The 26,002-nt window shown below is 37.5% G+C and overlaps 2 protein-coding genes and 1 pseudogene across 2 annotated transcripts; 1 reads left to right on the top strand and 2 right to left on the bottom strand.

Annotated features, from left to right (window-relative positions):
- Positions 1-6,600: 6,600 nt before the first annotated feature.
- Positions 6,601-10,079, bottom strand: LOC113290051 (serine/threonine-protein kinase STY13-like). Its single transcript, XM_026539556.1, has 7 exons — positions 9,965-10,079; positions 9,390-9,735; positions 8,577-8,698; positions 8,293-8,492; positions 8,019-8,193; positions 7,195-7,329; positions 6,601-7,008 (listed from the first exon to the last, which is right to left on the bottom strand). The coding sequence occupies exons 2-7, from the start codon at positions 9,658-9,660 to the stop codon at positions 6,802-6,804; spliced, it is 1,110 nt and encodes a 369-aa protein (XP_026395341.1). The 5' UTR covers positions 9,661-9,735; positions 9,965-10,079; the 3' UTR covers positions 6,601-6,801.
- Positions 10,080-10,610: 531 nt separating this feature from the next.
- On the bottom strand, positions 10,611-14,275 carry LOC113290052 (annotated as a pseudogene).
- A 6,411-nt stretch (positions 14,276-20,686) lies between these two features.
- LOC113291775 lies at positions 20,687-21,361 on the top strand. The gene has a single exon (XM_026541271.1). It carries the CDS (start codon positions 20,687-20,689, stop codon positions 21,359-21,361), a length of 675 nt encoding a protein of 224 aa, XP_026397056.1.
- Positions 21,362-26,002: the final 4,641 nt, after the last annotated feature.

Below are 26,002 nucleotides of genomic sequence, written 5' to 3'. Positions count from 1 at the left end.
ATGAAAAAAAAAAAAAAAAAAAAAAACTTGCGGAGACTTGGATTTCAATCCAATATTTTTTGTAAAATGTTACAGGTTTTTCTAAAAGATAAACTCATATTTACATTTAACATAATTGTGTTGTAATTTTATCATCTTGGAATTATATATTACTTAATCAACTTGTCTACCTTGTGAATACATGTCAAAAAAATTTTATTTTGAAAAAAATAGATATTATTTATTTGTTTTTAAAATCTATTTTACAATTAGTATAGATTTGTTGACTATAAACAGCAATAATATCAAATGTTATGCTGATTTTAAATCTTTAACTTACTACTTCCATGAACCAGAGAAATCTATAAACTCTATAAATGTTTGTGGTGCTCACTCTTCTCTGCTTTTTATAAATTGAAGATCTTGTTATTGTAAAATCCTAAGGCGAGAGTATTTTTTTACAGGATTTTATTTGAGAAAGATTTCATAGTTTATCTGAACGGAAACAGAGGTAAACCTTCTATTGATGATTTCTTGTTCGAATCTTATCATAAGTTCATATCATCTGATAAGGGTAGAGGAAGAATTAAATAAGTTTTGAAGGAGTCCTTTAGCACAAAGAAGGAGCTTAACCTTGTTAAGACTTCATCATCGAATGTGAAATCTGAAATGGCTAAAGCTATTAAAGATCTTGGAGAAGATACTAAGAGTTTGAAATCTTCAATGTTGGATCAAGCTTGCAAGGATGACATCCTAAAGCCCTTTTTTAAGCTTCTAGAAATGATAATAGAGAAGTGAGTATGTTGTGGATTTAGAGTGAAGTTAACAAAAAAATATTCTGGTAGTGATGACTGGGAAGTGAGTATCTTATGGATTTAGTGTTGGAAAACCAATAGTTTTATGTGAATAAAAATTAATAATAAAACGGTTTTTCCAAAAATAAAAACACCTACCAAATTTATCTCTTCGTTTTTTACGGGATAAGTTTACTTTATATATTTTGGATTTGGGTTAGGGTTTTATGTGTAGTGAACTTTTCTTTTCTTGTCGTGCGTGTAGAGAACTTCTTCCTTCTATGTTTTATACGAGGTTTTAAGTGCTAACGATTTGTGAGTTTTCCGCTGCCAAGTTCTAGAAGGACAAGTTTGAATGTGCTATTCAAGTTTGTTAAGATTGTTGTATCTTGGAGGCAGATGTACCCGTAGGGCTATAGCATCATCTTTTTCAGAGTGTAGCCGGGCATTCTTGTCTTAAGGACAGTATGTTGAACATGCGCCTCAATCTACCATTACAGTTTTTCTTGTTTCCATGGTGTTTAGCAGGATGTTCAAGACATTAACAGTTGACTAAGGAGAACACACTAAAAATCAGATAAGTGCCTCTTATATTATTTAGTTGTTTGATTAATTTTTTAATTGTTATTCTCCAACAATCTTAAGACAAGAGTGCCTCGCAGTAACAATTAAAAACAAACAAACAAGGAATGTTAACTTTGTTTTTCTGGTAGTAATCTAAAGAAAAACCACAAAAAATTGTTTTGCATTGGTTGTTTGGTTTGTCTCTAGTCAAATATCTAATGTGGTATGTTTCAAATCAGGTGTACTGTAGGCTAACTTTGTTGAGCCATCTCATGATAAACAAGGGTTTGAACGTACAACTGTGCTTGCTAGGATTGAAGCACGTCTTGTCCAGATGCAAAAGACATACTGGACCACACTCTGTCATAAAGTTGGATACTCCTGTCGACGTAACAAGAAGCTTGTAGCAGCTGGAGATAGTTCGCCTGATTTTCTTCTTCGGTAATCATCCAAAAGTACGATGGGATCTACATCATGTTGGGAACCTGTTAATGGAAATGGGAACATGTACGGTAAAGGTGATAACGGAAAGCCAACCAGCAGATTTCGACCTAGATCAAGTTCTTCAGAAGAGGATGACAGTGACTCTGAAAGGCCGCCTGACAATTAGAGTGAGAGCTTAGAAGCTTAAACAAGAGTAATATTTGTAATTAAGATACTTCTTTCTCACCACGGATGTAGGTCAACAAGGCTGAACCACGTTACATACTTGTGTTAATATTTGTTTTACAATCTTTACATTTGACGTATGTTTTACTTCTTATTTGATTATGTCTTGTTAGTCATTAGATCTATATGGGCGTGATTGGCAGAAATTATGCTAGCACATTTTGGCACTAGATCTATATGGGCGTGATTGGCAGAAATTATGCTAGCACATTTTGGCACTAGAAATAGGGAGGTAAAGAGATTTCCTGTACCTCCCTTAAAAGTTCTTCAAAACCCTAAACCAAAGTTTTTTCTTTTCCATAGACTTCTCTGTACTTAGATAGTTGATCTCTGACACGGAAAGATCTCTATGATTTCGTGGCCGAAAAGTCTTAGAAGATCCTCAAAAGAGTCATAAGTCTAAAAAATATCGCTTATACTATGTAATTTAATTTAAAGTTTTTTATTTCACTTTCTCAAGACGCTCAAGAGGGTTGGCGGTTAGAACATCAAAAACGCTTATAGATTCTTGAAAAGGTTCAAATAACCTCCTCCACGACTTAGTTAGGAAGAAATTAATCCAAGTAAACTTCATAAGAACAAAGATATTTACGACAGTTGAAAAAAAATTATGATTGAAGATTTTCTTTATGGTACTATACAAAACTGATAACAACTCAAACCCCTTTTAATTAGAGACCCAGATCTAAACAGGGGACAAAGTTTATAGAGTAAATAATCAATCAACAATCAAATATGTTGAAAATCTAAATCTGTAGGTGTTGAGAATTTCCCAAAAATGAAAATTTCTTAGCATCAAAACTGGTTTCTAACAATTAAAGGTATGACGTGTAAAAGGAGGTAGTTTACTCGAAAAAAATCATAAAGGAAAAAAACCCTCTTCCTTACACCAAAACTTTATCCAGATTAGGGAATTCTTTTTGACGTCACTTCTGAGCATGTGCAAAACTAACTGACGATCTCTCTGAGTTTAATATCATACAAACAATCTGACTATTGACCTACTAGCTAATGTGCAATACCAACAGACTTAGGGTCTCGATTTTCTAGAAGAAAAGAAAAATTCAATATTATTGCGTTTTTTTGCAGGGAAGACGATGGTGACGAGGCGATCTGATCGTACGGACAATGGAGGAACTGATGGTGTACCATCTGATGGACTAGACGCGATGGAGCCAGGAGAGGTTCTCCCAAACGAGATCTGTCCAAGAGAAGGGAAACCCGATAACCAATATCGAGAAGGACTAACCGATAATTCTAGCTCTAACGAAGAAGGTGCCTTACCTGAGAATCATGACGAAATCCATCCAACCCAAAACGGAGGTCTACTGAATCCAGTGCTTAACTCAGCGATGCGAAAATAGGATTCTTCTAGTCACAATAATAATAATGCCGCCCTCGAGGCTGTCAGAAAAGTTCAAAAGGTGCAAGAAGAATGAATGAAGAACAACAAAACATGAGGTTGGAAAAGAGGAATATGAAGCTAAAACACCAGATAAAAAGTAAAAAGGAGACAACCGTCGTCCTAAAGGAACCACTCGATGAAGAAAATCCTCTAGAGAATCTAGAGGATGAAGCTCACATAGACATTCCTGATAGGTCGAATGAGACACAAACAAAACCAAGAACTAAGAGATAGACCCTAAAAAACTACAATGAACCAATAACATCAGTATCAAGGATGACGAACACAAGAGAATTTCAAAAAGGAGTGATGCTTACCGCTTTGGTGGATGAGATGGTGGACTTCTCCCATACATGATCTGATCTTTATAAAGATGGAGTTAAAGAAGAACAGAAAAGGATAGAAAAGGAAAGAGAACAAAGTTCTGAAACTTTACAGAAGAATTGACGAAATGAATATGACACACTCTCATAGGAATTATATATATAAATAAAAATCCTTTGGATACTAATCGGCGCCTCAAGTCCAGCAGGTCATAAAGCATTAAGAGCAGTTACGTGGAGGAAATCTCGGGACGTGCGAAGGTGAAAAGGCAGCCGTAACATTTTCTTCTCATCATGCCCCCGGCAAGATGAAGAAAAGAAAAAGGAGAAAATTGTGAGGGTAAAATACCCAATCTCCATATGTAAGCATCACAGAAGATGGATACATGATAAAAAGGTAAGGAAGATACACCAGATAAGGGCCCAAAAGATGATTACACCAGAACCAAGATATCTACCGCTTCACCTCATGAAGGAAGCGAGTAAACTATGGTCAAATTACACTGACTGTCAAGTCCAAAAAGAGAACGTGGCATTTAATGAGGAATCAGAAGAGATGTGATACAGTTGTAGACGAAGATACATCATGTCAGAGACTCAGATGAGGGGCGATCAATGATACTACCCGTAAAAAGAGTAGCGCGAGGTATCTCAGAGGAAAGTTATGAAGAGCCAGTCTGAGCGATGAGGGAGCACACCTTATCGTCATAAGCCCAGAGGCACAATATCATGCCTTAGGAAGTCTATTTTGCTTATAATACCAGCCCATGTAGAAATAGATGGGCATGTTTTAATTTTTAAATACTTCTCTACTGAGAACTAGAATGAGAACTTAGAAGCTTGAACAAGAGTAATATTTGTAATTCAGAGAAAATGGTAAGACCTTGAAATAATATTTGTTACATATACATGATTTCAGCTACCAATAATCACCTCCCAGTGAGTGATTAACTCACCGAATACTATAAACTACACCAGTTTTGTGTACCTCCCCAAGTAAAAATCAAGAGTTTGGTCTCCATGATGATTTTTCCTCCACATGTTTATGTTTTTTTTTGAAATATTACTCTAACATTTCTCTCGTTCCAAATTTCCCAGCAGATGGCAAATATAATGAGCGGCACTACTATGGTATGGCGATACCCACTTTTCATCGGCCAACCATGTCGTGATGCCACCGTACAATAGAAGAAGGTGCAGCATATACAGCTTTGTCACACGCTTGTGTGGAGCCAACTTCTATGCTCTGACGCATCCTGATTAACTAGTCCCCCATTGAACTTCGGTTGGCCCAACGATAATACTCGCCCCCTTTCATCCTTAGTACTGTAGGAGAGAGGCAGGATGGAGGTTTGTAAACCCACTGATACAGTCTGGATTAATTTATTTTTTTGATACGAATAATAAATAAATTTTTAAAATATAAATTGACGCTTTTTGTGAAACATATAAATGAACGCTCACGATAAAAAATAAACAATGATGTAATTCTTGTAATGTTAAGCGAAAACTAGAATTTCTTATCTCGTAGATTAAAATTGCATATTATGCAATGTGTGATATTAAATGCAAAATTTTAATTAGTTTTGCTAAGTTTATTATTGGTAACAATTTAGAGAAAAAAATCGTTAAATTACTGCAAAACGTGTTGTTGTGCTGGCGCGGTGCATGAAGAGCCACACTGTGATGTATGGCATGTTGTATTGTGCCAGGAATTATGGCACGGCGTGATGTCATTTTCATATCCAAATACCCTTATAGAAGGTATGAGTTTCTGGTGGGTAGTTTATATTGACTAGATTATGGTTTTACTTTTAGCAATACAAAGTCCCAGATCAGGGAGATCATAGCCACTTTTCATCAGCCAACCACGTCGTGATGCCACCGTGCAATAGAAGGAGGAGGTGCAGCATATATAGCTTTGGCACATGCTCATGGGAAGCCAACTTCTGTGGCATACCGCATCCTGATTAACTAGTCCCACGTTGAACTTAGGTTACCCCAGGCGCTATTCCCAAGTCACTCATAAGATAACTTTTCAGACAAAGGGTCCAACTTATAATACGAAGTGCAAACGCAATCCATTTTAGAACTTATAGTTAGTTTTGGGGGCAAACACTAAATAAAGAAGGTTATTATTGGGGCGTCACACTCCAATAGAGAGGTTTCACTTGGATTCTTAATGTCCAAAAAGTGGTTATGGGATACCCTAACACATACAAAATATCTAGATTACCCTTTAACTAAAATAAAAACTTAAAAACCGTAGAAGTAATTTTACGTCCAGGTTTGGATTAATTTTACGTCCAGGTTTGGATTAATTCCAACCATAGAATTTTATTCGCATGTAGTTTTACGTCCAGGTTTGGATTAGTTCCAACCGTAGAAGCTCATTTTACGTCCAGTTTTCTTTTAATTCCAACCGTAGAATCCGATTTTACGTCCAGTTTTCTTTTAATTCCAACCGTAGAAGTGATTTTACGACCAGGAGTGGATTAATTCCAACCGTAGAATTTTATTTGCATGTAGTTTTACGTCCAGGTTTGAATTAGTTCCAACCGTAGAAGCTCATTTTACGTCCAGGTTCTTTTTAATTCCAACCGTAGAATCTGATTTTATGTCTAGTTTTCTTTTAATTCCAACCGTAGAAGTGATTTTACATTCAGGTTTGGATTATTTCCAACCGTAGAAGTGATTTTACGTCCAGGTTTGGATTATTTCCAACCGTAGAAGTTTATTTTACGACCAGTTTTTCTTCCCACAAAAATTGTCCAGAATTCATCAAGTATACAACAAAATTCATTAATTTAATTTTTATCTAATTAAATTAAATAAAAATTAACTAAATAAGGGTTGTTTAGTCATTACAAAATTATTTTAAATAAGGAGTTTTTGATATTACTTATAGGTGACATTTTTTTGTCCTATTAGGTGACACCCCTCTAATGAAATGTGACGTCCTAATAATAACCTTCAAAATAAAAATACCCGTTTGTACATGTACAACTATGGAAATTAGGCAAACAATAAATAACGAAAAAAAATGTGCACAAAAAGAAAAGAGAAATCAAGGACCCCGGGCAGCACCGAAACAACACCATCCACTTTTTTGGTCATCTGGTATCATGCCTCCTCCTCTACTGGTATCAAGAGCCTCTAACAGCCTAACCACCTCATCCATGTCCGGTCGATTTTCGGGAGATCCATCCCAACACTTTTGCATGATGCTTGATAATGCACTCGGACAACAGCTCGGTATTTCTGGCCGTAAATGCTATAAAGAAAAATCCAAGTAAATCACGCACTTGTCAAGTTCATGGAACCGTCAGATGGTATAAACTTGCAGTCAATAGTATCAAAGAAGCCCACAAAGGAAAGTTGCTAAACCACTAGTGCTAACTTGGCCTTTGTAAGAAATACTTTAATTAAGAACCACAAATATGAATCACAGTACACTAACCTGTTGGACAACTGCAGACGAGATTTCGACAAAGCTTAGATGAGGATATGGCATATCGCAGCAGTAGATTTCCCATAGGCATACGCCAAAGCTGTATACGTCGCACTTTCTATTATAAGGATCGCCACGCAGAACCTACGAACAAGGAAGACTTAACATTCAGTAGCATAATTACTTTTACTGAGGAGGACAACAGTATATTAGAGCAAGTCTTATGGTGGAATCCAACCTATTCCAAGTGTGGAAAAACCATGGAATGTCAAGTCTAGTGGCTTCCAAGTTGGGGTTTTCCACAAAAAATCCAAACAGGGTTCCATGAATTGATGGAAGGGTCCGTGAAATCCATAGAAACGCTAATCAGAATAGCGCAGTAGAAGACAAGAAACGCTATTAAGAATAGCACAAAAAAAACGCTATTCTTAATAGCACTCAGTGCTATTAAGAATAGCGTTTTTTTTTATCCGTAGATTTAAAATGAGTTGTTGAAATCTAACGGTTGAGAGAAAACGCTATTCTTAATAGCACTGAGTGCTATTCTTAATAGCGTTTTTTTTGTGTCATTCTTAATAGCTTTTTTTTTTGTGCTATTAAGAATAGCGTTTTCACTATTCCACCACTACACTTGCACTTCCATCCACAATTCCAAATGATGAGGTGACGTGGAAGATGGAAGATGGAACTCTTCCACCATAAGACTTGCTCTTATACTACTATGTTTCTGGAAAAGTGATAATAATATCTCTTTTTGAGTACATTTTACTATCCAAAATGTTTTTCAATTGGATCGATTATCTAGTAACTGCAAGAGTTCAAGTTCGAAATACCTCAGGGGCCATGTACCCTAGTGTACCGGTTGCACCTGTCATTTCGCTGGGATTTTGAGCTTCCACACGAGCAACACCAAAATCCGCAATTTTCAAGGTTCTTTTAGTATTCAATAACATGTTCTCAGTCTTAACATCTCGGTGCACAATCTGCTGTGAGTGCAAATAACTCAAACTGCAAGGATCAGAAAACAGCAACACCATCCCATTAGGAAATAACCATCCCTTAGAATTTTTACTTCAACAACTTTAGAGTTCAGATAATACTACTCACCCTCTAGCAAGGTCCAATGCAAGTTGTATCACAGTCTTATATGGAAGTTTCTTGCGCCGGTTTCTTATTAAGAAATTCTTCAGTGTCCCTTGGAGATACTCCACAACAACACAACACGCTCTTGCAGGGAGGGAGCGATGACCATCAGAATTTGTAGAAGGAATATCAAGATTTGCAGTTCCCATTGAAGCACCAATAAACTGTAACCAAGAAGATACAATTAAATACTTGATCTTCAGGTGTTAACAGCAAAACCAAATCATAACTACCAAAGGAGGCGTTACCTTTGTAACGTTAGGATGGTCAAGCCTATGCCACACAGCAACCTCTTGCTTAAATGATGCACGGAGAGCAGTAGTTTCAGCAGCTGTGGAAACACCATCCGCGCCCCAATCCAGAATCTTCACTATAATATTGAACCAACACTATTTCAGAACTTCATTGTTAATAATAATGTCTACAAATAAAATTTGTGTTTGCTTTTCTCAGTTTCTTACGAAATTACTACATACTAGCCTAATATCCTTTTTTTGAAGCATCTAGCCTAATATCCTAGTAATCACATTGACATGTTTTTGGGGAAGAACAGGATATAAAATATCTCAACGCAAAACACTAGCTTTTGGATTCTCAAGGAAAAATACAAGGTAAAAACTAATTACTAGAGTTTACATTATGAATTAGGTGTTAAAATTACAATGTATAAGAAGAAGAAAAAATCAGTATTTAGATAAAGCTGGGTTCTTTTAAGGGTTCCAAGTTCCAACTCTCCTATAGTTCTTGTGTTTAGGAAGTAAAATATAATAAATAATAAAAAAAAACTGGGTCAATCAACTAGGCTACAAGACCTCCAGGCAGTGAGTGACATGCCTGCCACTAAAGATGATATCTATGTTTTCAATAATTCAGCAAGCATTTGGTCAAGAATGCACAAGGAACAACAAAATTAATCAACCATCCAAAAGATTCCTGTACTGAAATTTATGACATCAAAAAGAATACTACTTGAAGCAAAATCAAACATGAGGATTACTAGAAGAACGAAAAAATGATAAGGGGATTCTTAATATAGCACCATGCCAAGAGAGAAAAATTACCTGCAACATCTTGGCCATCATAAACACCTTTGTATACACTACCATAAGTTCCATGAGCAATAACATCCTTAATACCCAGTTTTGACAAATCAATCTCCCATTCTTCCATTGGTGTATTATGAACCTGTCTTTCTCTAGACGAAGAAGCCCCAGTCAGGGGCATCTCCAGCTCCATATCCAAATTGTTCAAATCTACCGTATTAGCTCTGACGATCATATCTTCGTTACCAATACTTCCCGAACCGCCAGCATCAGATTTCTTAACTTCCATATATATCAGTTTACTTTAGTTGGATCCTTCTTTCTGAATTCTATTGCAAGCAGCAAATAAAATTCAATCAAACCCCTGCAAAAGAAAACTATGAAATTGCAGTTTCCAATTCAACTATCCAGTTCAATATATATTAGAGATATGTATGCCACACTAAATAAGGAAAAATTCAATAACATCAAATTCAACTAAATCAAAAGAAAATCTAAAAGGAAAGGAACAAATGCACACACCATAGACAGTAAGAATACAGCAAGAAAGATAAAAATAAAATATAAGTTGAACATAATAATCAACAAGCTACCTCTTCTGGCAAACAAATGCCACCAAGAACTGATTCCTAAATGCACTTTCAAAGCCATTCGTTTGCTTTCATTGACCATTTCTTACTTAGTACGTGGTTCCACATTGTAAAGTTGGAAAGCACCACCAAAATCTTCAAGATTCTTATATTTTCGCATATCCCTGATGATGCATGGACAGCAATCAACAACTTAATTTTTTTCCATATCCCAAGCCAGAATCATCCAATTGAAACGCGGTCTAGTACACTTCGAGAAGGTGATTAATGTATGTCAGAGTATTTACTTATTGACCGCAGATTAGTTGATAAACTTGTTGCTGCTGATCAAAATGTTACTGATCCTCAATTTTAACAGATCTTTTTGTCTGTTAAAATACAGACTGCCATGATATGTATACGGCTTTGGCATAAGCTTGTGGGAACTGGGAACTCTACTACCGTGATAAGCCGTACCCAGCTTCTCAGACACTTAAATGTGTTTAACTTACAATACAGACTGAAGCAATTTTACAAATGACTTGATATATTGTTCTGTGGGCAAGCAATGAGTTCTGAATGTGTATACAATAAAATACCATATAAATTTCAAACTAAAAACTCTAAGACAGTAATACTGCAACATAATATATATGAAGAAGAAGGAAAGAAGAATCAGGGACCCCGGGCAACACCGAAACAAAAGCATCCACTTTTTTGGCCCTCTGGTATCATGCCTCCTCCTTTTCTGGTATCAAGAGCCTCTAACAACCTAACCACCTCAGCCATGCTTGGTCGATTTTCGGGGTATCCACTCCAACATTTTTGCATGATGTTTGTTAATGCACTTGGACAACATTTCGGAATTTCTGGTGGTAAATGCTATTTAAAAACAAAACAAAAAAAAAACAAGTAAATCATGCACTTGTCAAGTTCCATAGGGCGGTCGAATGACATAAATTTGCAGTCAGTTTTTGAGAATAAAATATACAAGTACATTAGCTAGCTTTTGCTGTTTAGAAGCAGTAGCACACTACCTACCAATTAAAGTTTGTAACAGAGAAAACATTCAATTAAAATTGTAGATTATGGGTGTGCATCCAGCTATTAATCCGACTTGATTTCTCATCAAGCCTTGAGGTCTTCAGTGTCAAAAAGGCCCACAAAGGCCAGTTGCTAACATTACGCCGGCGCCACTGATCTGATCTCAGTATATTCTGAACATTTAAAAACTCTCCTATTTCCATCAATTCAGGAGATTTTAACCTTTGATTTCATATACTTTGTCTATCATCACTACCCAATGAACTTGTGTTATTATACTTTTCTCTTCAATTTCCTCTTGGATCCTAAAACACTAGTGCTAACTTGGTTTCAACGGGGTCTTCGAATGTAACAAGGATGCTAAATAAATTAGACGGGGTAGATGCAAGGAACATAGTAGTAGGCTTGGACATGCTAAAGACCCTAGCTACAATATGGCAGCGTGGTCCAAAATACGAGTTGGTAGAATGAGAGATCAGGAAGTAAATTGACCAGAAATGCTGTCAAGGAGTTCTGGTCTTTCACGCATTTGCAAAGAATTACCTAAATTAAGAACCTCAAATTAATGACAGTACACTAACCTGCTGGACAAATGCAGATGAGACTTCGGTGAAGATTAGATGAGGAAATGGCATATCGCAGCAGTAGATTTCCCATAGGCATATACCAAAGCTGTATACGTCGCACATTCTATTTTAAGGATCACCACGTTGAACCTGCACACAGGGAAGAATTAGCATTCTCGTGCAAAATCTTTCTTACAGAGGAACAACAGTTCTTTATAGGTTTTGATCACCAACTTATGGTAAGCCATTTGATTTATTACCCAATGCAAACACTAGTTTAATTTTTCTGTTTATTATTTTAAGAAGTTTGAAAATTCCTTTTGGTCTACAGCAGTGAATCCCAAGTCTAGAGGTGGAGTTGGCATTCACTAATACTCATTCCTTCTCTCCTAACAACTCTATTTCAAAACCTGTGGGACATGATGGTGTAAATGATAGTGAAATAATTGGTGTATTTAAATGAATATTAGGCTGATTCTACATAATGGTAAGATCATTCGACTCCGGAAGATTGCTAATAAATCTTTAAAAGATAATTTTCCACTAATCTACAAAATTTCTTGAACAAAATCTGCACTGTGATTCTTTAATGAATTTGCCTGTCTGCTTTCTGAAGTTCTTTATGACAAAGTATAGATATGTTATCAATTGGATCCATTATCTAGTTATTGTTAAAGTGCGAGTTAAAGTTACCTCAGGGGCCATGTACCCGAGGGTGCCGGTTGCAACTGTCATTTCGCTTGAATTTTGAGCTTCCACACGAACAACACCAAAATCCGCAATTTTCACGGTTCTTTTAGTATCCAACAACATGTTTTCAGTCTTAACATCTCGGTGTGCAATCTGCCTCGCATGCAAATAACTCAAACTGCAAAGATCAGAAAACAACAACACCATCCATTAGTAAATAACCATCGTTTGGAATTTGTACTTCAAGAACTTGAAATAATACTCTACTCACCCTCTAGCAAGGTCCAGTGCAAGTTGTATCACAATCTTATATGGAAGTTTCCTGTGTCGATATTTTATTAAATAATTTTTCAGTGTTCCTTGAAGATACTCCACAACAACACAACATGCGTTTGCAGGGAGGGTTCCCTGACCATCAGAATTTGTCGAAGGAATTTGGAGATTTGAAGTTCCCATTGAAGCACCAATAAACTGTAACCGAGAAGATACAAAAACCAAAGTGAACATGGAAAGAAACCAAATCTAACTCTTACAAGTTACAACCTCCAAGACAAGGAAATGTTACCAGGCAGTGACAAGTTCTCACATCAGTTTTAATTGCCAACAAAAAATAACCCAATTTTTATCAATTGTTTCATTCCGATCATTGAGATCTCAATAACAAAGCAATGAAAGTGAAGGTAATCCTCCTTTTATGAATAAATAAATCAAATAAAGGTTATGTACCTTTGTAACATTAGGATGGTCAAGCTTATGCCAGATAGCAACCTCTTGTTCGAATGATGCACGATTAGCAGCAGTTCTGGCATCGCCATCCGCACCCCAATCCATAACCTTCACTAAAACATTGAAACAACACTATTTGAGAACTTCATTGGCAGCATAGTGATGACTATATTGCATAATAAGTCCTAAAATTACTATGTATGAAATTCTAAACTGGGCTATCACAAGACCTCCATGCAGTGACATGACATACCCTGAGAGCAATTCTTGTTTTAAGAAATAGCCCTGCACTTGGTCGATTTAGATACTGCAACATGTGAACGATAATAACTAAATTTTGAATAATTTAGAAGCATATGGTCAATAATGGAACAAGCAACAAAAGTATGACCGACTAACCAACACATTCCTGTACAGAGAGGATTACATGGCATGGGATTCAGGGTCACTAAATGAAAAGATGAAAGGAAGGAGCATGCCATTAAAAACATCAATGGCCAATTCAGTTGTACAGTAAGTTCTAGCGCTAGCACCTTTATGGCTTTATACGTGTATGTGGAATATGGTGCAAGACAAGAGAGAAAAATTACCTGCAACATCTTGGCCATCATAAACACCTTTGTATACAATACCATAGGTTCCATTAGCTATAACATTCTTAATACGCAGTTTTGACAAATCAATCTCCCATTCTTCCGTTGCTATATAAATTTCGCTTTGCCTAGACGAAGAAGCCCCATTCAGGTTCATATCCAACTCAATATCCAAATTGCTCATACGAAATAAAATTCAATCAATTCCCTGAAATGAAAACTATGAAATTTCAATCTCCAATCCCACAATCCAGTTTTACATACCATACTGAATAAGGAAAAGATTCAATAACATCAAAATTCAACTCAATTAAAAAAATCTAAAAATAAAGGTTCAAATGTACACACCATAGTCGGTAAAGAATACATCAACAAAGATAAAAAAAAATAATACAAATTGAACATAAAAAAAAAACCCAACAAGCTACCTCTTCCGGCAAACAAAAATGCCCCCAAGAACTAATTCCTGAATCTGAATGCATTTCAGGAGCTATTCCTTTGCTTCCATTGACTACTTCTTCTGTTAAGTAGTTCCACACTGTAAAGTTAGAAAGCATCACCAACAGTTTCTAAGATTGTTAAACTTTCACACAGCTGATCGTTACCGACTTTAACATTTGCGTAACCCTAAAGAAGACATTGGTTGTATATATTTGGCCAGCTCCAGTTTTAGCAGCAAGCCTCGTCTTCCATTGGTTGTAGAGGACTTGTCTATAACTTCTAAATCCACGAGTACGAAAGAAACATACAAAGAAATGCCGATCAATACCCTTTTCTCGAAGCAATGGGTCCCACACGAAGTTAAAGGTCATTCCCACCATTTTATCTCAATCCAAAATTATTCGAGTGAATTCGAGAGAATTCCCACCTCCTTTGACCGTTCATGATAATGAACAATCCAGATCTCACTGGATTTACTTTGCGGTTAAGTAAAACCGCCTAAACTTGAGATAACTATCAATAGCTTATAAGGACCAAGTACAGCTAGCACGTGTCATTGTATTTCTTCTTCATGTTTACTATAAATAAATAGCCTAGTAGTTTATATATTTGGGTGTAACAAAACTTTGAGAAATGAAATGCCTTCTCTGCTTTCACCTTTCCACTTCCACAATTACTAATTAGTTTAGTGACTTGTATTAAATAATCATCAGTACATATACTACATGTATCTTAGCTATATATCAGTACTGTGTAACTTAGTAGAATAGTTAGTTGCTAAATAGTGTCATTTCATAAGTCGTTATCAGTACGAATTGTTCTCGACGCTCGACGGCCAAGCTACTACTGTTTAACAACTAAAATACAGGGAGTATAGGTAGTTGTTGTTCCTTTGAATACTTTTTCTAAATGGCAAATCTAACGAAACTCGAATTCGCAGGTCTTGACATCTCAGGAAATAATTATATTTCTTGGGCACTTGATGCCGAGCTTCATTTGGAAGTTAAAGGCCTCGGGCATACCATTACGGGAGGAAACAACGCGTCCAATCAGGACCGCGCTACGGCTCTAATTTTCCTTCGCCGTCATCTCCACTATGATTTGAAAAGGGAATATTTGACAATTAAAGATCCATTTACTTTATGGAACTGTCTGAAAAACGGTTTGACCACCTGAAGTTGGTCATACTTCCAAAGGCTCGGAATGATTGGTTGAACTTGCGGCTGCTAGATTCTCGATCAGTGGCAGCTTATAACTCTGCTTTGTTTAGAATCACCTCGACACTGAAATTGTGCGATGAAGATGTCACTGACGAACAAATGTTAGAGAAAACATTTACAACCTTTCAAGCCTCGAATGTGCACCTGCAGCAGCAATATCGAGAGCGTAAATTTACGGAATATTCTGAACTAATTTCTTGTTTGTTGATTGCAGAGCAGAATAATGAGCTTTTGTTGAGAAACCATTAAGCTCATCATGTTGGTTCCGCAGCGGTGCCTGAAGCACACATAGCTACGTCTTTTGGACGGGGAAATAATCATGGTAACAAAGGAAAACGTGGAAATGGTAAAGAAAACCAACGTGGGGGCCACAAAAATGAGCAGGAAAAAAGGTACCCGTTACCAGCCGTATCAACGGCCGTTGAAAATTACGGCACCAAAGGAACCGAAGCAATAAAAAGGAAAGGGTTCTTCTAGTCAACCTCCTCAGAAATATGTTTGCTATCGGTGTGGCTTAACTGATCAATGGCAGTGTACCTGTCATACGCCGGAACATTTTGTTAAGCTCTATCAGGCGTCCCTGAAGTGACCTTCCAAAGACATATAAACAAATCTAATAGAAGCCAGTGCACCTAGTACCAGTCATACCACTTGGATATATCTAATTATCTCGTCGACCCTGAAGGTGGCGAGCCTAGTCAGTTTTCTTTTGATGAGCTGTACAACTGTTTCTTCCTTATGCCCTGTAGTATATTTCCTTGTGGTTTCTGTATGTTTTTGCTTTTGTTGTATTTTTGGGTGTGTGTGTTTTTTTTTGGTGATGTATACCACATTTTTTGGTGTAATATAAGTGGACTTTTGTTAATTTTTCTCGTTTATTTGTACTAAATGATATGGATTCAAGAAGTAATTTATCCAAAATGGACGATGGGGATGTTTGTTTGGCTGACAGTGGAACAACAAACACAATTTTTCGAACCCAAAAATATTTTATAAGGTTTAAGGGTTTGTGAATACCATTTCGGGTTCGAGTAGTCTGATAGACGGCTCCGGAAGAGCTTGTATCATTCTACCAGGTGGTACAAAATTAATTATTGAAGACGCCTTATATTTTACCAGATCCCAGAAGAATCTGTTGAGTTTTAAAGATATTCGACGTAATGGTTACCACCTTGAAACAACGAATGAGCATAATATGGAGTGCTTGTATATTACTTCATCTGTCACGTGCCAGAAGCACGTTGTAGAGAGGCTTAAGGCTATCTTATCTGGGTTATATCTTACGAGAATTCGAACAGTTGAATCTCATGTTGTCATTAACCAAAAGTTTAATAACCCTGAATTATTCAAGCTTTGGCATGACCGGCTTGGACACCCAGGTTCTACCATGATGAGTAGAATAATACGAAATGCTCATGGACATCCATTACAAAACCAGAAGCTTTTGTTAAGCAAGGATATGAATTGTGTTGCTTGTTCCCTGGAAAATTCGTTATAAAACCATCTTTAACCAGAGTTATTATTGAATCACCAACATTCCTACAGAGGATACATGGTGACATTTGTGGGTCTATCCACCCACATTGTAGGCCATTCCAATACTTTATGGTATTGATAGAGGCATCTGCTAGATGGTCTCATGTCTGCTTATTATCAACACGTAATGTTGCATTTGCCAGACTGCTTGTCCAGATTATTCGGTTGCGTGCCCATTTTCCGGATTTTCCTATTAAGTCCATTCGGCTTGATGGCGCTAGTGAGTTTACATCTAAGGCTTTCGATGCTTATTGCTTTTCAGTTGGTATTAATGTCGAGCACCCTGTAGCACATGTACACACTCAGAATGGATTAGCTGAGTCTTTTATAAAGCATCTTCAGTTAATTGCTCGACCCATGCTTATGAGGACTAAATTACCAGTTTCTGCATGGGGACATGCTATTTTGCATGCGGCGGCTTTAGTCCGGCTTCGACCAACTGCTAGCCACCAATACTCCCCTTTACAACTTGTGTTGGGGAAGCAACCAGATATTTCGCATTTACGTGTCTTTGGTTGTGCTGTTTATGTTCCTATTACACCACCACAACGTACTAAATTCGGTCCACAGCGTCGCCTTGGTATTTATGTGGGTTTTGATTCACCGTATATTATGAGGTATTTAGAACCTTTAACAGGTGATGTCTTTACAGCTAGATTTGCAGATTGTCATTTTGATCAGACACATTTCCCGCCGTTAGGGGGAGATAGTAAGCCATCGGAAGAACGACGTGAAATATCTTGGTACACACCAAGTCTGTCTCATCTTGACCCTTGCACTAATCAATCTGAAATTGAGGTGCAAAATATTGTACATCTGCAAAATATTGCAAACCAAATGCCTGATGCATTTACTGATACTGGTCGAATTACAAAATCCTATGTGCCTGCTAGAAATTCTCCAGCTCGGATTGATGTACCGACAGGAAAAATTGGGAGCTCAGCGGAAAACGAGTCATCAAAGCCACGCCTAAAGCGTGGACGACTAGTTGGTTCAAAAGATTTTGTCCCTCGAAAGAGGAAGAGCCGTCTGTCTCAATCAAAGGTAGCGCTCCTGAAGAGGCTACAGATAGTGCTCCTGAAGAGACTATCAAAGAACGATCCACTTTCTCTGATGAACCTCCTGAAGAGGATAAAGTCTCGGCTGAGACACAGGTACCTGTTAATGAGGAAATTTCCATAAATTACGCATGCGACAGAGAAGTGTAGAATCGTAACACAGTTATTGTCGACGAAATTTTTGCACTCTCAGTAGCTACTGAAATCGCCACAGATAATAATGATATTAAACCACACTCTATAGAGGAATGTCGACAAAGAGACGATTGGCCTAAGTGGAAAGTGGCAATCCAAGCTGAATTGGAGTCTCTCGCTAAACGCAATGTTTTTGGGCGCCCAATACATACACCAGAAAATGTAAGTCCTGTGGATTACAAATGGGTGTTTGTAAGAAAGTGTAATGAGAGAAATGAAGTCGTCCGCTATAAAGCACGACTAGTGGCAAAAGGTTTCCTGCAGAAACCTGGGATTGACTATGAAGAGACATATTCCCATGTTATGGATGCAATTACCTTTCGATATTTAATTAGTCTGGAAGTCTCTGAAAGGTTTGACATGCATCTAATGGACGTGGTCACTGCGTATCTATATGGCAAGCTAGATACAGATATTTATATGAAACTTCCGGAAGGATTCAAATTACCTAAAGGGAAACCACGTCATATGTATTCACTAAAATTAAATAGAGCTCTATACGTATTGAAACAATCCGGGCGAATATGGTATAATCGCCTCAGTGAATACCTAATAAAACAGGATATGTAAATGATCCTATTTGCCCTTGTGTGTTTATTAAAAAGACAGAATCTGGAATTACAGTAATAGTTGTATATGTAGATGACATCAATTTAATTGGAACTCCTGGTGAACTCTCCAAATCAATTGAATGCTTAAAGAAGGATTTCGAGATGAAAGATCTCGGTAAAACAAAATTTTGTCTTGGCCTACAACTTGAGCATTATGAAAGAGGAATTCTTGTTCATCAATCCACTTACACAGAGAAAATCTTGAAACGTTTTAAAATGAGCGAAGCATATCCGCTTAGCACCCCAATGGTTGTAAGATCTCTTGATCCCAAAAGAGATCCATTTCGTCCTAAAGAGGAAGACGAAGCATTGCTTGGTCCAGAAGTACCATATTTGAGTGCAATCAGGGCTTTGTTATACTTATCTCAATGTACTAGGCCCGACATTTCCTTTGCAGTAAATCTACTAGCCATGTATAGTTCTGCTCCAACAAAACGACACTGGACAGGGGTAAAACAAATTTTTCGTTACCTTCGTGGTACTACTGACATGGGTTTGTTCTACTCGAAATATTCTTTAGATTGTCCACAGATAACGGGGTATACGGATGTTGGATACCTATCGGACCCGCATAAAGGAATCTCTCAGACAGGGTACGTTTTTACGATCGGTGGTACTGCAACCTCATGGTGTTTCTGTAAGCAGAGCATCCCAGCTACTTCCTCAAATCACTCCGAAATAATTGCTCTCCACGAAACAAGTAGAGAATGTGTGTGGTTGCGGTCATTAATCGAGCACATCAGAAGCTCTTGCGGTCTGACTTCCATAACTACTGTGCCAACGACAATTTGTGAAGACAACTCGGCGTGCATAGCACAAATGAAAGAAGGATACATCAAGGGTGATAGAGTAAAGCACATTTCATCGAAGTTATTTTATTCTCACCACCTCCATAAAAATAAGGAGATTGATATCCAGAAGATACAATCTTGTGAGAATTATGCTGATCTATTTACCGAGTCTCTGCCGACTAAAGTTTTTCGGAAGTTGGTATATGGAATCGGAATGCGCCACATGTACAAGCAGATAAATTAACGGAGGTTTTGTTCAGCGGGAGTTTTGGACTATAACGCGTTGTACTCTTTTTTCTTCGCCAAGGTTTTGTCCCACTGGGTTTTCCTTGTCAAGGTTTTAACGAGGCAGCATACACGTGTCCAACACCGTTTTAAGATTTTTGTTGTATTCTTTTTCCTTCGTCTGGGTTTTGTCCCACTGGGTTTTATCGACCATGTTTTAATGAGGCAACGTTCTTAGAAATGGTGGTCCAAGGGGGAGTGTTACGTAAGCATGAATAATGGATAGCCCACCATTTTATCTCAATCCAAAATTACTCGAGTGAATTCCAGAGAATTCTCACCTCCTTTGACCGTTCATGATAATGAACAATCCAGGTCTCACTGGATTTACTTTGCGGTTAAGTAAAACCGCGTAAACTTGAGATAACTATCAATAGCTTAAGGACCAAGTATAGCTAGCACGTGTCATTGTATTTCTTCTTCATGTTGACTATAAATAGCCGAGTAGTTTACATTTTCGGTATAACAAAACTTTGATAAATGAAATGCCTTCTCTGCTTTCACCTTTCCATTTCCAGAATTACTAATTAGTTTAGTGACTTGTATTAAATAATCATCAGTACATATACTACTTGTATCTTAGTTATATATCAGTACTGTGTAACTTAGTAGAATAGTTAGTTGTTAAATAGTGTCATTTCATAATAGGTTATCAGCACGAATCGCTCCCGACGCTCGACGGCCAAGCTACTACTGTTCTACAAACTAAAATACAGGGAGTATAGGTAGTTGTTGTTCCTTTGAATACTTTTCTTAAATAGAAAATTTAACGAAACTCGAATTCGCAGGTCTTGACATCTCAGGAAATAATTATATTTCTTGGGCACTTGATGCCGAGCTTCATTTGGAAGCTAAAGGCCTCGGGCATACTATTACGGAAGGAAACAACGCGTCCAACCAGGACCGCGTTACGGCTCTAATTTTCCTTCGCCATCATCTCCATGATGATTTGAAAAGGGAATATTTGACAGTTAAAGATCCATTTACTTTATGGAACTGTCTGAAAAACGGTTTGACCACCTGAAGTTGGTCATACTTTTAAAGGCTCGGAATGACTGGTTGAACTTGCGGCTGCAAGATTTTCGATCAGTGGCAGCTTATAACTCTGCTCTGTTTAAAATAACCTCGACACTGAAACTGTATGGTGAAGATGTCACTGACGAACAAATGTTAGAGAAAACATTTACAACCTTCCATGCCTCGAATGTGCTCCTGCAGCAGCACAATCGAGAGCGTAAATTAATGGAATATTCTGAGATAATTTCTTGTTTGTTGATTGCAAAGCAGAATAATGATCTTTTGTTGAGAAACCATGAAGCTCGTCCCGTTGGTTCCGCAGCGGTGCCTGAAGCACACGCAACTACGTCTTTTGGACGGGGAAATAATCATGGTAACAAAGTCAAACGTGGAAATGGTAAAGCAAACCAACGTGGGGGCCACAAAAATGAGCGGGAAAAAGGTACCCGTTACCAGTCGTACCAAAGGCCGCTGAAAATTGCGGAACCAAAGGAACCGAAGCAAGAAAAAGAAAAGGGTTCTTCTAGTCAACCTCCTCAGAAAGATGTTTTCTATCGGTGTGGCTTAATTGATCACTGGAAGCGTACCTGTCGTACGCCGAAACATTTTGTTAAGCTCTATCAGGCGTCCCTGAAACGACCTGCCTAAGACATAGAAAAAAATCTAATAGAAGCCAGTGCACCTAGTACCAGTCATACCCACTTGGATATATCTGATTATCTTGTCGACCCTGAAGGTGGCGAGCCTAGTCAGTTTTATTTTGATGATCTATAGAATTGTTTCTTCCTTATTCCCTGTAGTATATTTCCTTGTGGGTTCTGTATGTTTTTGCTTTTGTTGTATTTTTGGGTGTGTGTTTTTTTTTTGTGATGTATACCACATTTTTTGATGATGAAGATTCCGATGAAGATTCCATCGCCAGATACAACCAAGATGAAGATTTCGTCGTTGGAGAGCATGGAGAGCATCACTATTGATCTTAAATCCCAACCCAATAACCAAGAATCGCCATGAAAGCGAAGATAAACCTCAAAAGAGTAGATAAAACCACCAAAATGGTGTAGATAAGTAGAAAACGTAATAAAAACCAAACTAATCTACTAACCAACCTAGAAAGCAAGGAAAAATGAAGAAATCTGCTCAGATCTAGTCCAAAAATGGACTAGATATGAACAGAAAAGGGTTTTTTTTGATGGTTTTGTTGCAGAAGAAGAAGGAGTGAGAGAGAATTGAGAGAGGTGTCTTGTTTTTGTTATAGTTGAGTTGTTAAATCCACTCATAGTTTTTGAAATCTTACTGTTGGCTTAAAAATTTTCCAGCAGGATTCGAATCCCCAACTATGACTCGATTTTGCCGTAAATTCTATGATTTAGCTTTGGATTCCTGCGATTTGTACCAATTCAGAAGTCGGATAATTTAAATTGTTCTTTCCATGTGATTTTTCTTAAAAATAGTAATATTCTTTTTGTGCCATTTTGTCTCGTGCTAAAGCACAAAATTCGAATTCAAGAGTCATGTCCACCTAATTAAGTGCCCAGCCGCTGATCAGAACACAAAATTGTGTTATATATTCTTCACCATCCATATCTATACTACTAACATATATTTAAAATTATTAATCAATAACTTGTATATATGAATTTAGAGATTTACTATGAATCTTTGATTCGGAATTCAACGTACGATTCGATTCTTAAGAACGAAAAACGATTCAAGATGTGATTCACAATCTAACAACCTTGGTTCCCCTAAAGACTAAAGTAGATAAACCAGGAATAAAACGGTGGTGAAAGTTCTTGAAACCTCTTCTTTTCATCGTATTTCATTTTAGTCACATTAATAACCGTCTGTAGGGATTTTTGCACTACGAATAGAAGGTATTTTCTTGGTTTTTGCATTCATATTGACACTTACCGGAGGGAAAAGTTGGGCTCTGATAGGTGTCTAAAATACCTTAATATTTATCTATTGTTTATGCTTTCTTTGCTAAGTTTTCTTGTAAATTATGTATCTTATGTTTGTTTTTGAGTATTTAGGTACTTTGGAGTCATTTGGTACAAAAGAAGAAGAGACGAGGCAAAAGTGTCATTGCAAGTGCAACTGATGTTGGAGGCAGATTATTTCTCATCATTTACTTTTATTTTCTCATTCTTTCTGAAAAGTTTGTCGGCTTTAGTGATGCAAATTTCTGTCTGAAAAGCACGACAACTTTAGTGATGAAGAGAAATTGAAAAGAAAAAGTGAATCTGAAAAGTAATAGATGGTTGTTGCTGGTGGGAGAATTCAAAAGAAGAAAGAGTGATCATTTGGAGCAAAGGAATGCAGAATCGTCATTTCACAGGCGAGGGACATGGGAGTCGAGCCAAATCAACACAGGGGCTGTCATTTAGTAATGGAAGTAAAGAAGCAGCTGATGTTGAATTGGAGAGAATGGAAGAGCCAAGATGGCTGGCTAAGGAGCTATTATGCACAATGATTATGCAGTAGAAGATATGGCTGGACTGAGCTATGTGATGAACCATCATTGTGCAACATACAGTTCTGGCTTGTGCAAGACTATGGCCTGACAAGTCAAATCAGTTAGACTCTGACTCAGTCTGACTTTGACCGAGTTGACTCGTCTGACTTTGACCGAGTTGACCCGTTTGATCGGTGACCAGGCGGACTTTGCCGGTCACCTGAGGCACTATTCCGGCCACTTTTCCGGCCATTTCCGCCGACAATTTGGCAGAGTTTCTACATGGGTTTTTCTCACTTTTGGGCCACGTGGATTTTTATCTAATGGACTTTGAAGACTCGGACCTAATTTTGGAACAAGAGGATCTATAGAAGAGAAGACTTCTACAACTTTTGGGGATCACGTATTATTCTTGTAGCTAAGGAGAGAGCCGTTTTTGTTGACACAACTAGGGTTTTCTTTGCTTTCATCTTCTTTATTTGACTATTGATTATGATGAACTTCATAGCTATGAGTAGCTAAATCTTATATTATTGGTTAAGGATGTAGTCCTATATCTACAACTTGTGCTTGATTAATGCATTAGTTTTCTTTCTTGCTTATCGTTCAAATCTCTTTTGTTTTTAATAATCACATGACTGATGTATTGTGATAGGACTTAGATGTTTGGTTAGTTAAGTGGCCAATTAATTGAACTTGCATCCTTGTCCATAGTTATTTTAGGGTTTTTCATCAAGCGATAACCCTGAATACAAGAGCATGATATGATTACGGTTTGTAGTGATACACTCTCGTCATCATATGTAGAGTTTGACCATTGTTCGAGTTGTCATGCGCAATGTATGACAATTGCATTGATTAGCCTATTTCCAAAACTTAGTGCTCCTAGGAATTGAACTTAATTAGTGCAAGGCGTTAGGTTATTCTTTAGGTAGAATTCACATACGCAGCTATAATGTGTGTGTTGATGAACTTAGGAAATTAATAGATTATCTTGCTCTCTTGATTCTCTAGGCTTTTGATAATATAAGAGATTAAATTGTAATCCTAGTCATGTATGCAAGCACTCGTTTAATATTGAAGATGAATTCCTTGACCAATATCTTTCTCTCATTGATTACAATCTACTATTTACTTTGCTTTTGATTTACTTTTATTGCTTACATAAAAATCAGAAATCCCCCAATTGGTTACTTTAGGAAATTGAATACATAATAACTACAATTGTCTCTCTGTGGAAACGAACTCTTTCTTATCATATACTATAGGAAAGTGAAATTATTTTTGACGCATACGACAACGATCAAAATTTGGCGCCGCTGCCGGGGAGGCATACGGCTAGTTATTAAGTTTTTAGTTTATTATCATCATTTCTGCTTCCATATTTGCTTTTCGTTTCCTGTTTCTTTTTTCTTACTTGTTTGTGAGAATTATTTTTTTCAGGTACCTAATCCCTGGCTTCTAAAGATTGGAACTATCCAAGGTGCGGGATAGCTACTCGAAGAGGCACAATACTCCAACCAAGTCAAGACACGACGGAAGAACAAGAGTTAGAAGTGGAAGAAGAGTTACAACTATAAGAAGAACAAGAGGTTCCGGTTGAACAAGAACCACCTTTAGAAGAAGAAGAAGAAGCAGAAGCAATGGGTGATGAAAATCGTACACTCAAGGACTTGGCTTCTCACAAGCTGGATACACATCAATGGTGTATTCAAACAAACTCTACTTTTGAGATCAAGCCAGGGTTTCTTAGAGAATTACCAAAGTTCCATGGCATGGTGAATGAAGACCCAAACAAGCATCTTATTGACTTCCACACCATTCTCACGGCCATGCTTCCAGCGGATATTGATGCGGATGGTGCAATGTTGAAAGTTTTCCAATTCTCTTTGGCAGATACTGCTAAGGATTGGTTGTATTACTTGCCCTCCGGAAGTGTCACAACATGTAATGGGTTGAAGAAACTCTTTTTAAAGATATATTTTCCAGCATCAAAGGATACTCAAATTCGCAAGGTGATTTGCGGGATGAAGCAAAATGTGGGAGAATCTTTAGGTGAATGTTGGGAACGATACAAGAGATTGGTGGCAAGCTGTCCTCACCACCAATTTAGTGACGCAATGATAATCCAATACTTCTATGAAGGACTTCAAACAAGTGATAGGAATCTTCTTGACGCTGCGGGTGGTGGTGCAATAATGAACAAAATGGTGGCACAAGCTAGAGAGTTGATTGAGAACATGGCAGCGAACTCGCAATAATTTTCAAGTCGTGGTTCAGATGTGCTTCTTAGGAGAGTAAATGAAGTGAGCGAGGTCGAAGAACTTCGTCAACAAATGGGTAACATGACAGCAATGATGCAACAAGTTGCATCCGCGGTGATACCAAAGTCTCTTCAAGGGTATGAAGACCCCAATGAACAAGCTAATGTTGTCTTTACAAATCAACAAAGACGGTATGATCCCTAGTCCAACACTTACAATCCGGGATGGAGAGATCACTCTAATTTTAGCTATACCAACAAGCAAGGAGCGTTTCAACAACCTACTTTCAACCGTCCGAATGGATTTCAACCACAACAACAACTACTTCAGCAACAGCAATTTCCACAACAACAACAACCTCAAAATCAGGGGTCAAGTATGGAAGAGTTGCTGGAATATTTTATGCAAAGAACGGAGAGTACGGTTAAGGAGTTGCAAACTCAAGTTGGTTCTATGACTATTGAGTTGAACCAGTTGAAGGCACAAAATGGTGGGAAACTCCCTTCTCAACCTATCAACCCAAAAGAGGGTGTCAATGCAATTACTTTGAGAAGTGGTACACAACTT

Source organism: Papaver somniferum, chromosome 6 (genome assembly GCF_003573695.1).
Source record: "Papaver somniferum cultivar HN1 chromosome 6, ASM357369v1, whole genome shotgun sequence".
Taxonomy (NCBI): Eukaryota; Viridiplantae; Streptophyta; class Magnoliopsida; order Ranunculales; family Papaveraceae; genus Papaver; species Papaver somniferum.
This window is presented reverse-complemented; position numbering and strand designations above follow the sequence as displayed.